Here is a 12879-nt window from a genome sequence, read left to right on the forward strand (position 1 = left end):
TAGCCTCTGACTCATCAGTTGCCGGTTGTGCAAGCTTACCACATTGTGGATAAAAGGATGAAAAATTAAAATAAAACTGACTGTAGCTATGTGATAACATGTTATCACTTATGTTATGACTTCTAAGACAACTAAACTACACATTGATTATCTTTAATGATGGTTAAAAGCTTACAATTCAAATAAATAGAGTTTTGTCCTCTTTATAGGTTTGAAGAAAAATATGTTTTAATTAAATTTACATGTAAGTCGATACTAAGTCTTATGGGTTTTAATAGACCAAAATGATATTAGAATCTAATAAGATGCTCCAATATTGTACATATTTAAAAATGCCTGCTAATCTGCACTGAAATGGTTTCTAACATTGTTACATAATGCAGAGATATATGGCAGAATCCTATTACTTCACATACCTTTATGCCAACTTCAAAGATTGTCTCCAACTGTGGCCGCAGGAACCTTGGAGATGATTCAGCCAGCTCAATGAGAACTTTAAGAGCGGAGTCATCATCAGTCTTTTCTATAGACTGTACCACTACCTAGTCACATATAACATCTTTAAAATATATACAAATACAAAATTAAATGTTAGTTATAAATAAAATGATTTGTATTGAGGGCTACTATCAAACTCAATCCTATTAACAGGAAAGTGTTAGCGAATCCTCAAAGTGGTATACTTTAGCACATCTTGGCAATAAACACTTTTCATATTGAAAAGTGCATGTAGGAGTTAATGTGCATATTTTATAAACATTTGTTTAACAAACCAAAACATGATGATGAAAGAGGATAAGCATTGATGGCAAATGTAATCATAACATTTATAGCCCCTTTCAAATTGCTTCTCTTACATAATATATGAAATATCTAGATTTATAAAGGTTCATACCATTACAGTAATTGTGAGATATCTTAGTGGTTCTTAACTTCATACATGTTGCTACACAGAAAATGAATTTAGGTGTAGTGGAACATAGATGATGGGCAGAGCACAGTATGCCTGTGGCCTTTGACTGCTAATATATTTGAGTAGATTGAACAATGATAATACTAACTTGCATAAGTGGCAGCAACAAGTCACTGAAGTGTTTTTGTATAGCAGATTCCTTGTCATGCAAGAGAATGAATGCCCCAACAGCTTTAACAGCCTGCATGCGCAGGGCTTCCGTTTCAGTTGGCTGGAGAGATGACAACAGCATTTGTTTGATAACATCTAAATTTTCATTTTGTCTGTTTCCAAACACTCCAGGCACTGACCTGTTAAAAAAATGGTATTAGTGAATTTCCTACAATGTACATAGGAAACTAATCAAATTTCATTAACATATTGGTATCATTGTACAAGTGGTTTTAACCTCTAAACTTACGTGAACATCCTTATCCCGGCCTCTTTAATGTCAGGATTTTGTGAACTGGCGCAGTGGAACATGAATTGTAGGAACTCAGGCCATTGGTTGACTCCATCATCATCTATATGATTTCTGGCAAGCTCAGATACTACATCACAGATCTAAAACACAAAAATATGCTCTTAGTCATATCTACTTGGGGATCATGAGTCATAATGTCTATTAACAAGTGTGGGATTTTTTATCATCCTTACTATACTGAATGGAGCAGTATTTGCATGAGTTTGAAAGTTAAATTTTATATGTAAAATTAATTAGTAATTATATAATGAATACACATATTGCTAGTTAAGATAGAAAATTATATAATTTAACTGAAATGATGAAAATGCTTTACCTTCCTTCGTAACTGCTGACTAACATTCATTTGAAGTGTAATAAGCAACTGTTCCCTAAGCATTGTCTGTTGATCAAAAGGTAACTTAGGGAAAAATTCAAAGAATTCCGCACTGAGCAATCGTCGCAGCAGCACAGCTGCTGTTTGCCTTGATTCTTCACCGATGTCTCCATTCTGAATGGCTCCCACTAGATGTACCACCTTTGTCTCTGTTGGTATGTTGTTGTAAGCATCCTAAACAACAAAAAAAGCAGTATATCTAAATACACTTTATTGTTGAAATGAAAACCTTTTTGGTATTAAATGTAATATAACTGAAACTATTAGCTTCATAGATGATCATATATATGTCATAGTGTACTACTTATAACTAACAAAAAATTCTAACAACTTTTAATATTTCCACTAAAAATTAAACATACTAATTTTTCGTAATTAAAAACAATTAAATTGACTTGAAAAAAATTAAAATAGTATGGCATATCAATTAAATATACATAGCTCAATCAATTTCTCGAACTTCATTTAGACTTATTAAAACGTGTAAGGGAATACCCACATGCCTAAATGTAAGTTTTCTTATGCTAGTATTTTAAGAAAAGTGCATCATCAGCTTGTTACGTTTAAATGTATTATATTAGCTTGAGCTATCAAAATTCAAAGCTATAAATTGTTCTAACATCGTTATAAAATAATAGTCCTCCATGACCACGTTCCGACACGAGGCTATAACGCCTAGTTTTTACAGTTAATACGTAATTATACAGTAACATTTGTGTAAAGTATTGAAGAAAATCATAAAAATGAACAAATACTCACTTCTGCGTGCTGTCGGATATCATTATCTGTAGACAATAATGTATTTAATAATTGGTAAAACTGCGCCTGATCTCCTGCCATGTTGAACCTCTTCAAAAAGGCCCAATTTTTTTTCATAAAATTTAATGCGGCTGCTCACTGTTCCATTGTGTTGCCAGTGTTATTTCAAATGCCCTATGCAAATAACACGGATTGATCAAAAATAGTAATGTTATTATTTACTGCTAATCAATATTCGTGAAACCGTAATATTTACTTACAAAATCATCAATAAAACGTTATCGAATACCAACTAATTTACATCTCAACAAGTTAATTTTATTTTTGAAAATTGGTATGAAAACTCCAATGTGACAACTCCTTATAGAATCGGTAGAGTTTGTTTCGCGTCGATTGGAGGTAAAATTGAACAATTAAGTTATTTAAAATTATTTTTAAACTACCCAGATAAAAGAAATAATTTCCTCCAAAAAATGTTTGTGATTTTAAAAATGCAGGTAGTATTTTTTAATTGTGTACTGTCGCTTATTGACTCTAAAATGGTAATTAAATAATTAAACTACTTCACAAAAATCTCCAAGAATTGTAATGCACATTTCATTTAATTGCGGAACTTTTCTACATTTAATTTACTGTGCAGTAACGAATTGCGTCTTTGCTTTTGTTGTGACATCTGATCTGAGTCTGACACATTGTGTCAAGAATTAAAGATGTTAAACTTTCATTACATTTTATTTGACTGAAATTTTCGAGTTTACGTCTGAATTTCTAGAAATAATCCCGACGCAAACAGTTGTTAAAATGGTATGGAAAAGCTATGAGTTGTTTGGTGACATTCTTCGGCTTTACAGCAATAAGGTTATATTTTCGATATGTTTTACAGGCTAGTACAATAATTGTGGCTGGAATAGGTATGGCAGCCGTTGGTTTTGCCGGAAGGTATCTCTTGAAACAAATGCCTAATGCTTCCATGAAATTTGCCGAAGCTGTTAAAAATTTGCCAAAATTTGATACGGAAAGTTTAGCAAATTCTAAGTACTATAAAGGTGGCTTCGAACCTAAAATGACCAAAAGAGAAGCAGCTCTCATATTAGGAATTAGTCCAACAGCTAGTAGAGCAAAGGTGGGTCTAAATTTAAATAACAATAGAATTTTTTTAACAATGATGTGAACTCCGTCATGAAACATGTTTACATTTCTTAAATCCTTTTTTGATTCTATCACTATCAATGGTCACAAAAGCCACTGCTTCTTGTGGTATCGTGATGTTCTAATTTATTTTTACTATCATGAGATGGAGTATAGTAATTACATACTAAGATTTGTATTCAAAATGTATTTTTTAATGTTGATTTTCATTTCTAGATCAGAGATGCCCACAGAAGAGTAATGTTATTAAATCATCCAGACCGAGGTGGTTCACCATTGATAGCAGCTAAAATCAATGAAGCAAAAGATGTTCTAGAAAGTGGTAAATCGTAAGCTTCAGTGAAAATGTTTAGGTTTTAGATCAAATTATAGAAAACAATATATTAAGTATACAAAAATGTTAAATATAGTAAATAAAACAATGTTTCAACTTTAATATTCTATTTTTCACTTCGAAATTAGAAGCATTTTCCAATACATGAAATACACACTAACACATTTTTAAACCAAAGCCGTGTAACAGCTAATATCATAGTATATTTAAAACCAATTGTTATGTAGCCTTTTTTCTAATTCAACACTCTATAATTTTATCTATTACAACATCAATGAAATCTCTCAATTTCTTTTCTAAATTTATATACTTTATATGTAATAATTTGATGTTGTTGCATCATCTTAAGGATAGTTCATGTTATATATAGGACTTTGATTTCATTTCAAAGGAATAAAAAAAAATATTTGGCTCAAATACAATAATTGTGTCATTCTTATTACAAAACATCTTTATCTCAAAAAATACCTACAAATAACTAAGCAAGAACCATAGCAATTGTATTTCTTGTTACTTTACTCACCCCCAAATCATGCAATTGAATTAAAAGGGATGTACAATATGCCTTTTTTTTCCTTTCTAATCATAATAAAATGTAAAAGATTAAAAGAAAAAAATGGATAGTTTATTACAAAATCATTTATCATCCTAAATTACAATCAGTGGAAAATGTTGAATTCCCCAAAATAAATACCTAATTATCTTACCTAACATAACTTGTAAATGATATGCAACATTATATTATAACAAAAAACATATTAAAATTCATACTTTCAATAATAAAAGTTTTCAATAAGTGTCAACATAAATATATATTAATAGATGTACAAAAGGCGCTTAGACTAGCAGAATTTGTACAAATTAAAATGTAAACAAACAACTATAAGATGATCGGTGTACTTCTTTATGTTGTCTATTAGCACATGCAATTAGAAATTGCTGTAAAGGGTTTTTATGCCTTGTATTTAAAACTGAAATATATTTGAACACTAATATTCTTTGTCCAATGTAAGAATTCTAGGCGGCTGTATTAACAGCTAACTTCTATGGCAAAATTATGAAAATAACACACCATTCATGATTAAAAGCAATATCAATAATACCTTCAAATAAATATAATATCAGGTATTATAGGCTTAAAAGCATGATTTCATTTTAAATCATCTCTAATTATTTCTTGATCATTACAATATAGAGATAGACTAAGCTACAAACACTTTTAATTATTTAAACAAGAGTAAAAAGATGTTAAAGCTATGTAAGTAGTCGTTAGTCGCATACTTTAAATTTGGTAATCTTTTGAATATAGTGAGATCAAAAGTTCCTTGTTCTTATTGTGTTGTTCACCGAGGCGGCTCCTTTTGTTGTTGTTCCCGACGCTGCTTCGCAAATCGTGCTCTCAACTTTATTATTGTCGTATTAGACAATGTTCCGGGCACTTTGAATATAGACTGTAAATAAAAAAATATTTGTTTTTGAAATAGTACAAACATAGACAAAAATCCAATTTTTGCACAACATTAATCTTTTATTACACTATAATAAACCGCGTTTTTATTAGCTTTTACCCACGATAATTAATATAGCCTATGTTTTTTTCTAGACTTTGACATCTCTACCAAATTTAAAATGATATGGTAATAAACATCCATCTATCCTTCCAAATCGTTTTTTTTTTCTCATGTTAAGAAGTAAGAGTAGAGTTCAAAAATTTGAATATCGAGAGTAATAAATAAAACTGTATTAAACATAGACTAACCTGCATAAACTCATGACAATGCAAAGCACTTGCATTTTTCACTATAGCCTTGAAGCATTCCGCTAGTGAAGTAAAGTCATTGCATGATAAAATTAAAGCACGATTATTTTTAATTAATGTTATACACACTCTAAAAAGAATTTTAGAGCCCTCGTAAAACAGGCAATCCCAAATCCGTAGAACTGTTTCTATCGGTAATACTTCAGCGAATAGACAGACAAACCATTTTGTTGTTATAACTGCCCATGGTAATCCTAAAAAAAAAATATTCAGATAGGAATTGCATTTTTTTAACTTCCTGTTTTTATCTTAGCATTAATTATTTATTCCGAAAGGAACCACACCTGTAAAGATTAGATATAAAAACATGTCTATCTATAAAAAAATCAGTACATACCCAAATTTATCACATGTTGATGTACATCAGGGGCTTTAGATTTGACAAGTTCTGATAATACTTCAATGTCAACTATTAGACCGTCCATAGTTTTGGTGTAATAGTCAGGCAGAATCTTTTCCACTAGTACTTTCAGTAACCAAAATGATGTTTCTTCACTCTTAGTGGCCAATAGTAGTAAACCTACAATTCATAAGACATAATAATTTTTATGTCTAAAATTGTTATAACCATTTTATTACATAACAATATTTTTTTTTAGGTATGTTGTAAATTACCAGCTATATAGTTGAGTCCTTGACAATAACCAACAACCCTGTTGTTGTGTGCGTAAGCAATAAGGACATTGAATAAATGTGTCTGATGATTGGCTTCTTTGGTAAAGTATATGTTGTCAGGAAATGTGCGCGGCAAGTCTGTCTTCACAAGGTCCACAAGTTCCTTTTCAAACGGACCATCTAGTATTTTTTGGTACAGATCAGGGCATTGATCCTTCATTTGTTCTGCTTCTGATATTGCCATCCATACTGATGGACGATGTTCACCTGAACAAATTATTGTTGGTAATTAAAAATAAATTACTAAACAAATACCATGGTTTAAGACTCATGGTTACAATTAAAATACAATGAAATTTCCCTCTTTAAATAAATTCCGAAGGTTGTGTTATAGTCCAAAATTCATTGGAAATTCATTAGTAAAACTAAATAAGGAATAAAGAGTTTTGTTTTATTAAATGAAAGTTTAAAAATCAATATATATCATGCTAAATATACAAGATGGTAATCAAATGATTATTTATTAAATTCTTTAACTTAATAGAAATTAATTAGGTTTAATTTAAATGTAAAATTAAAAAAAAGGAAGACATTTTTAAATTCGTAATCGTGTTTTGTAGTTTTAAAGAGATCTCTATGTACTTACTAGGTATTCCTTTGCGAACATATCTTTTAACTGTATTTGTTCGTTTGACCGACTTTCCTTCGCCGAGTAAAGTAGCCCATTTTTGTGCGCGAGAGGCAAGGACCTTCAAGTAAACGGACATAAAGTGCTCATAACTCTCATAATCAAAGTCCTCATGTCGTTCAAAACCGTATTCATCTACAGTGCTAAAAATGAGAAATATTATATGTTTTGAAGAAATCGATAAGATATATGTCACAGTTATCACTTACCTGAAGGTAGATTGAGCCATTTTAATATGCTTTGATATTATTAATAAAATAATGTCATGTTTATTAATGTACAAATATGTTTACTTAAGATAAGTAACGCCCCCCAAGACTTATTATTCGTTCATGACAGAAATAAATAATTTTTAATATTGATAAATTTAACTTCAATGACCAATCAAAGAACACCAATTATTCATTGACATTTGTGACATTGACAATCGAATAGATAACTAAATAAAAAAAGAATTGTGTGTAGGTAACATATAATTATAGATTATAGTAGAAACTCTAGAACACAATATCACTGGTTTTTATTTTAAAAAGAAACACTGTCACCTCATAATTTAAATGTCAATGTCAAATAATGTCATTGTCATTTTCTGTGGTTATGTTATTGTCACGAAAAAGTTTATTTATTTGTTATTAATAACAAATTTACAGTAAATAAATAGTTAACGTGGAAAGTAAACTGATACATCTATTATATAATGGGGCCACCTCCAGTTGTCACTGGTATTTCACCAAAAGAAGGGCCTCCTGGCACGAGAGTGACGATACGGGGGGAGTTCCTAGGAATTAGTGTAACTGATTTAATTGGTAAGATTAAAATTTGTTGTTAAAAAGAAATTTGTTGTTAAATAAAATTACCGAGTTCTCTTTAAATATGTAATGTAACGAATGAATTCTCCAGGACTCAAGATATGCGGCTGTGATTGCTTGCTGTCAGCAGAATGGAAAAGCAAGAATAAAATAGTAGCACGATCTGGACCCTGCAAAGGTCGAGGTGATATTATAGTCACCACAAAATCTGGTGGCGAAGGCACTTCTACAGTACAGTTCAGGGGTTAGTATATTTATTTCTACAATTCATGCCATTCTGTCGCATGGTAGTAAGGTACAATCAATATTTTTTTACTTTGAACTTAGCACACAATATTTATTGTATAGGCTTTTGAAAGTGATAGAAAACTATGAGGCCTGATAACATTAACTTTCTTGTACTATTATGACTGTAAATACAGCATTTAAATTATTAACATAAATTAAGATCCAATTTGAACATTAATTGAAGTGAAATAATATTTTTGGAGAAGATATATAATAGTAGGCATTATTTGCAACCCAAGTTAGTGTACAAGAATATTTCATGGAAAATTAGTCTTGGAAACCACTGTAATTAAATATTAAAATTATCAGGATACCATGAATCAGTGGGGCCAATGAAAGAAAGTGCAGTCTGGGTGGAAGAAGCTGCACCTCCCTCTCTACCTTGGGGCCGTCGCCCCATGTCTCCTACAGCCTACACCCCGCCAGATCCTCTGGGCTTGTCTACTGAAGGTGATGACTGTAAGTTTCCTGAGGAAGAGTTACATGAATTATTCCCGGATGGGTAAGTATGTTCATGTAAGCATTTTATTTTCTTTTCTTCATTAAGTTATATTAGTATTGTACACTTGTTTTCAGGTCAGGAAAATTGTCAGATGAAAATTTCCAACCTGGCTGGTATCTTTTAGAACATCATAGCAACACTTCTTATGAAGACTTAAAAGCTGGTATGGTATTTCTGCAGAGAAAGGTAAGAATATTTTATTACTTTTAATTAATTGCATGCTATTCTATTTAAAAATCGAAAATCCATTATATGAAAGACCAAGCCTTGAAAACCACAATTATGAAAAATATTTGTTAAAAAGCATATTATATTATCTTACAGGTGGAGGGACAAAAAGAAGGTCAATTAAGTTTTCTTAAAGCCAATACTGGTGCTGTGATGGACCAGCTGGACCGGCTTGTGCTCCTGAAGAACATGTATGAAGAGGATCAAAGGAAGAACGGAAGAGAACCACTCCCAAGCTTGCAGTCGGCAATTGAAGGTAGTTATTTGATTTTAAATTCTTATTAAATAGTAATTAAAACACACATATTTATGAGGAAAATTCTATAATTATATTATTTTTTATTTATTATTAGTGTTTAATTCTTTTATATCAGATGGACAAAGTCATCACTGGCCATAGACATCTTTGTTAGCAGATGTATGACCTACATTTCATCAACATTAATTAGTGTTTTCTATACTGGAGAAAAATTAAGGAAAATTTGTACTATGACATTTTGAAATTCGTTTAGCTGATTTAAAAAAAATGTATTAGATTCTATTATTCAAACATATGTATTTAAATTCTTTCAGAATCAATCTCATTGGCTGACTCATTATTCTCGGAGATATTATCACGTAAAGAGAATGCAGATAAAACTCGGGAGGCGTTGTCTCTTCTAACCAGACATAAGTTCCTGTTCCAACTGCCTTCATCCATAGACAAGAATATTAAAAAGAAAGAATATGATTTAGTTGTCAATGATTATACAAGAGCTAAAAATCTGTTTGGAAATACTGATGTTAAGGTATTATTTACCAATAATTAAATACATGTTTAATATTATTGTAATAAGTTTTTGTTTAAGGAAATATGTTTTAGATGTCCATTTGTAAGGAGACTATATTACTGACTTACACTAGTGCTATTTCATATCCTTAATTTTTTTATTGTTACAGTTGTTCCAAAAAATATTATCAGAGATAGATAAAAAGATTGAAGATTTGAAAGAAAATTTGTACAACAGGATGAAGACAATGCCAATAAATGTTCAAGAGCAGACAAAATATATCAGGTATTATATCATGAGAAATTTAACAATTCAACATTTAGGACTTATTTTATCTGTTTGTTTTCTGATTTTCAGATTACTGATTAGTTTGAACTGGGATGGTGACGCAGCTTGGACAGCAATACTCAGCCGAAAGGATTATCTCATGAACTTAATGAATAAAGTAAAGGAACACTTCAAAAAGAAAGAGGAGCAGGAGTCCAATGAGAAAGGTAATGTTGCATATTAACATGTTCCATTAAGCCCGCTGAGTACGCTCGGTTTAAACATACTGCACATTCGCATGCATAATTCAGTTAGTTTAACTGTCAGTTAAACTGTACAGCAATCAACAACTAATTTAGAACAGCTTAACTCTCCTGTCATCATCCGGTAACCGCACCTGAAATTTTGAAAATGTGTCACAAACATTTAAGCAATTTCATTAAATGTAATTATTTAAAAATTATTGTTTTACCTATACTCCTGCTTATAATTTATTTCGACATTTCAGTTAAAACTGTCATTGGTCGTATCAAGTGTGGCTTGTTAAATATGTGTTTAATATATTAAGAGGCGTTAGTGTGTTGTATGTGTGGCAGGTCGGCGCAAGGCGCGCGAGAGCGAGTGCGAGTGTCTGTGGAGCGCGACGCGCGCGGCGTGGTGCGGCGCGGCGTGCGGCGCGCTCGCCTCCGAGCTGCACGCGCTGTGGCCGCTCGCTCGACGGTACTTCGCTGGCGAGCTGGCCGGACAGCCAACGCTGCCCCAGCGGCACACGGACCTCAAGGTTAATACATTATTTTGGTGTGCGTGTAATACTGTGTTTTTTTATATCATAAGGTGCCAAACGAGCAAGCGATCACCTGAATCCGACAATTTGACGAAGCGACCGCTGCCCATAGACATTCGCAATAGCGAATGCGTGGCCTTCCCTTAAGTGACGGAGGAGACGAACATAAGAGGATGTTTTCCCTTCATATGCGCCTCCTGTACCGTCTAATCCAGGTTCCTTTCCCATCCTTTACTTATAAGAAAGAGGGGGAAGGAAAAGGGACTAAAGTCGCGCCCGTCTTCTGTGTGGTCGTGGTATTGCACCGGGCGACCCGACCCATTCGTGATAAGTAGTTAAAGCGGGCTTTACCACAGTTTTTTAAGTTTGGTAAAGAAAAGAAAATTCACACAATTGTTAATAATTTCAGGAGATGATAATAGCGATGGTGGAATCGTTTTCGGAGCAGATGCGCGGCTGCCTGATATGCACGAGTGGTGGCGGGGGCGGGGGCGCGGCCGTGGCTGCGGATGTGCTGCGCGCGCGCCTGCTCGCCAACCTGCGCCACTTGCGAGACGCTTACGATTCACTATTGAAACTAGACTTGCCCTCGCAGGTAATATATTATGTTCTCCGCTGTGAAATCTTGTGAACAGTGTTTTTATAGTTCTTTTATTTCATTTTGGAATACAGAGGCCTAAACGGCCGTTCAAAAATTGCCATAGCGGTCGGTATTTCACGACCACAAGGCGGGGTATTGGTAAAGTTTTCAACTAGCAATAATCGCACCTCGGATTAACCTCATTGGTTACGATATTGCCTCTGCGCAAAGTTAATTGTAAATTTTCTTAGCGAATGTGGTGATTCTTTTGAAAGAACAAGCTATAGTGTAATATTAATCCGGTGTGTGGCGCCATCTTGCGAAAGACGTTTTAAACTATTCTATGTACTATTGTAAATCGGCATATTTATGTTAAGTTAGGCTATATGGCGCTACTAACAGTTGGAAAAAATGTGAATCGTGATTGTGAAATATTTTAAAATCGAATAAGACCTTTGGATGAGTTTAATTCGGTATCGCTTCTCGGCCTTTTGGCTAAGATCAAAGTGTAGTATCTGTTCTTTTCAGCTTAATATCTGAAAGTTCCCGCACTGCGGGACCAGTATATTAAACTGATTTTTGTAAAACGACGGGATGTTCGGGGCTCGCTCCACTCCCGTCACGGGTCGGCCCGGCATTGCAGTGCCGCCGGGATCGGCCCACATATTACTCTGAAAATTAGTTATAGGGTATGAGACTCTAGTGATTTTTATTGACTCGAGACTATCGAAACGGAATATGTAACTTGAATAACCGAAATATTAACTAATTTAACATAGAATGTCATTTTCGCATTAATGTAAAAGACACTCAAAAATTCTAAGCAAATTGTATAAAACAATAAAGTTTTCGTTTAAATTAAACTTTTTCTACATAATCAAGAAACCTCTTATATCAATTATCAGTTGAATGAAAATATTATAATGTACTACTAATAACTTCTAATCTAATTTAATTTATTCTAACAATTTTCATGACATCCAAATATGAACAGATTCTTACATAATTTAGATAATAATAAACATGCTTAAAATTAACTTAAATTAACTCAATAAAAGAATATAAATAATGTATTTTTAAAAAGATAACGAATTTATCTGAAATTGCTGTAAGAATTTCTTACTCGGCACGGTATAAACCACTCGAGCGGTTACGAGTTATTGGTAATTCGAGTCAACTCAAGTTGTCAAAAATTTCACTCGTGTCCGAGTAAAGTAATATAAAAATTACTCGAGCTATTCTAGTGAAAAGCAACGAAGCAAAAAAGACGCTAAGTATACACTTAGCCACTGTCGTCTCTATAAAGAAAACTAATAGGCTATGGTAATATTTTGCTATTTGGGTTTTGCGATTTTTGCAGTTGTGTTGAGAAATGTACCTCATAAACGTAGAATTATGTCGGCCAATAAGTTTTTTTTTGCAAAATCATATTACTTTTATATATTTTTTTTTCCAGCCGCTGAGTATCGTGGAAA

At 32.7% G+C, this 12879-nt stretch overlaps 4 protein-coding genes across 4 annotated transcripts in view; 2 read left to right on the top strand and 2 right to left on the bottom strand.

Moving 5' to 3' along the window:
- Positions 1 to 2697, bottom strand: part of LOC106111189 (importin-5) — a gene marked incomplete in the record, with an annotated part of 7838 nt that extends 5141 nt beyond the window's left edge. The window contains 5 exon segments of the mRNA XM_013293206.1: positions 359 to 542; positions 1062 to 1263; positions 1374 to 1516; positions 1753 to 1986; positions 2572 to 2697. Of these exon segments, the coding sequence (XP_013148660.1) occupies positions 359 to 542; positions 1062 to 1263; positions 1374 to 1516; positions 1753 to 1986; positions 2572 to 2688 (880 nt within the window).
- A 539-nt stretch (positions 2698 to 3236) lies between these two features.
- Positions 3237 to 4156, top strand: LOC106111239 (mitochondrial import inner membrane translocase subunit TIM14). Its single transcript, XM_013293264.1, has 3 exons — positions 3237 to 3375; positions 3455 to 3694; positions 3937 to 4156. The coding sequence occupies exons 1-3, from the start codon at positions 3373 to 3375 to the stop codon at positions 4051 to 4053; spliced, it is 360 nt and encodes a 119-aa protein (XP_013148718.1). The 5' UTR covers positions 3237 to 3372; the 3' UTR covers positions 4054 to 4156.
- Positions 4157 to 4487: 331 nt separating this feature from the next.
- Positions 4488 to 7587, bottom strand: LOC106111238 (growth hormone-regulated TBC protein 1-A). The gene is made up of 6 exons (XM_013293263.1): positions 7386 to 7587; positions 7135 to 7319; positions 6489 to 6755; positions 6211 to 6393; positions 5814 to 6067; positions 4488 to 5505 (listed from the first exon to the last, which is right to left on the bottom strand). The coding sequence occupies exons 1-6, from the start codon at positions 7403 to 7405 to the stop codon at positions 5398 to 5400; spliced, it is 1017 nt and encodes a 338-aa protein (XP_013148717.1). The 5' UTR covers positions 7406 to 7587; the 3' UTR covers positions 4488 to 5397.
- A 176-nt stretch (positions 7588 to 7763) lies between these two features.
- LOC106110998 (exocyst complex component 2) overlaps positions 7764 to 12879 on the top strand; it is an 8983-nt gene continuing 3867 nt past the window's right edge. The window contains exons 1-11 of the mRNA XM_013292967.1: positions 7764 to 7982; positions 8077 to 8229; positions 8583 to 8775; positions 8850 to 8961; positions 9100 to 9259; positions 9577 to 9791; positions 9943 to 10058; positions 10131 to 10267; positions 10637 to 10821; positions 11234 to 11419; positions 12861 to 12872. Of these exons, the coding sequence (XP_013148421.1) occupies positions 7874 to 7982; positions 8077 to 8229; positions 8583 to 8775; positions 8850 to 8961; positions 9100 to 9259; positions 9577 to 9791; positions 9943 to 10058; positions 10131 to 10267; positions 10637 to 10821; positions 11234 to 11419; positions 12861 to 12872 (1578 nt within the window). The 5' untranslated portion in view covers positions 7764 to 7873. The remainder of the gene's footprint in view (positions 7983 to 8076; positions 8230 to 8582; positions 8776 to 8849; positions 8962 to 9099; positions 9260 to 9576; positions 9792 to 9942; positions 10059 to 10130; positions 10268 to 10636; positions 10822 to 11233; positions 11420 to 12860; positions 12873 to 12879) is intronic.

Source organism: Papilio polytes, unplaced genomic scaffold (assembly GCF_000836215.1).
Source record: "Papilio polytes unplaced genomic scaffold, Ppol_1.0 DF824180.1, whole genome shotgun sequence".
NCBI lineage: Eukaryota > Metazoa > Arthropoda > Insecta > Lepidoptera > Papilionidae > Papilio > Papilio polytes.

Coding starts and splice junctions, on each gene's coding strand:
- LOC106111238 (XM_013293263.1), bottom strand. CDS start 7,405: ATGGCTCAATCTACCTTCAG. Junction 7,320..7,385: donor ATGGCTCAATCTACCTTCAG/GTAAGTGATAAC, acceptor TCTCATTTTTAG/CACTGTAGATGAATACGGTT. Junction 6,394..6,488: donor AGGACTCAACTATATAGCTG/GTAATTTACAAC, acceptor TATGAATTGTAG/GTTTACTACTATTGGCCACT.
- LOC106111239 (XM_013293264.1), top strand. Junction 3,695..3,936: donor CAACAGCTAGTAGAGCAAAG/GTGGGTCTAAAT, acceptor TTTCATTTCTAG/ATCAGAGATGCCCACAGAAG.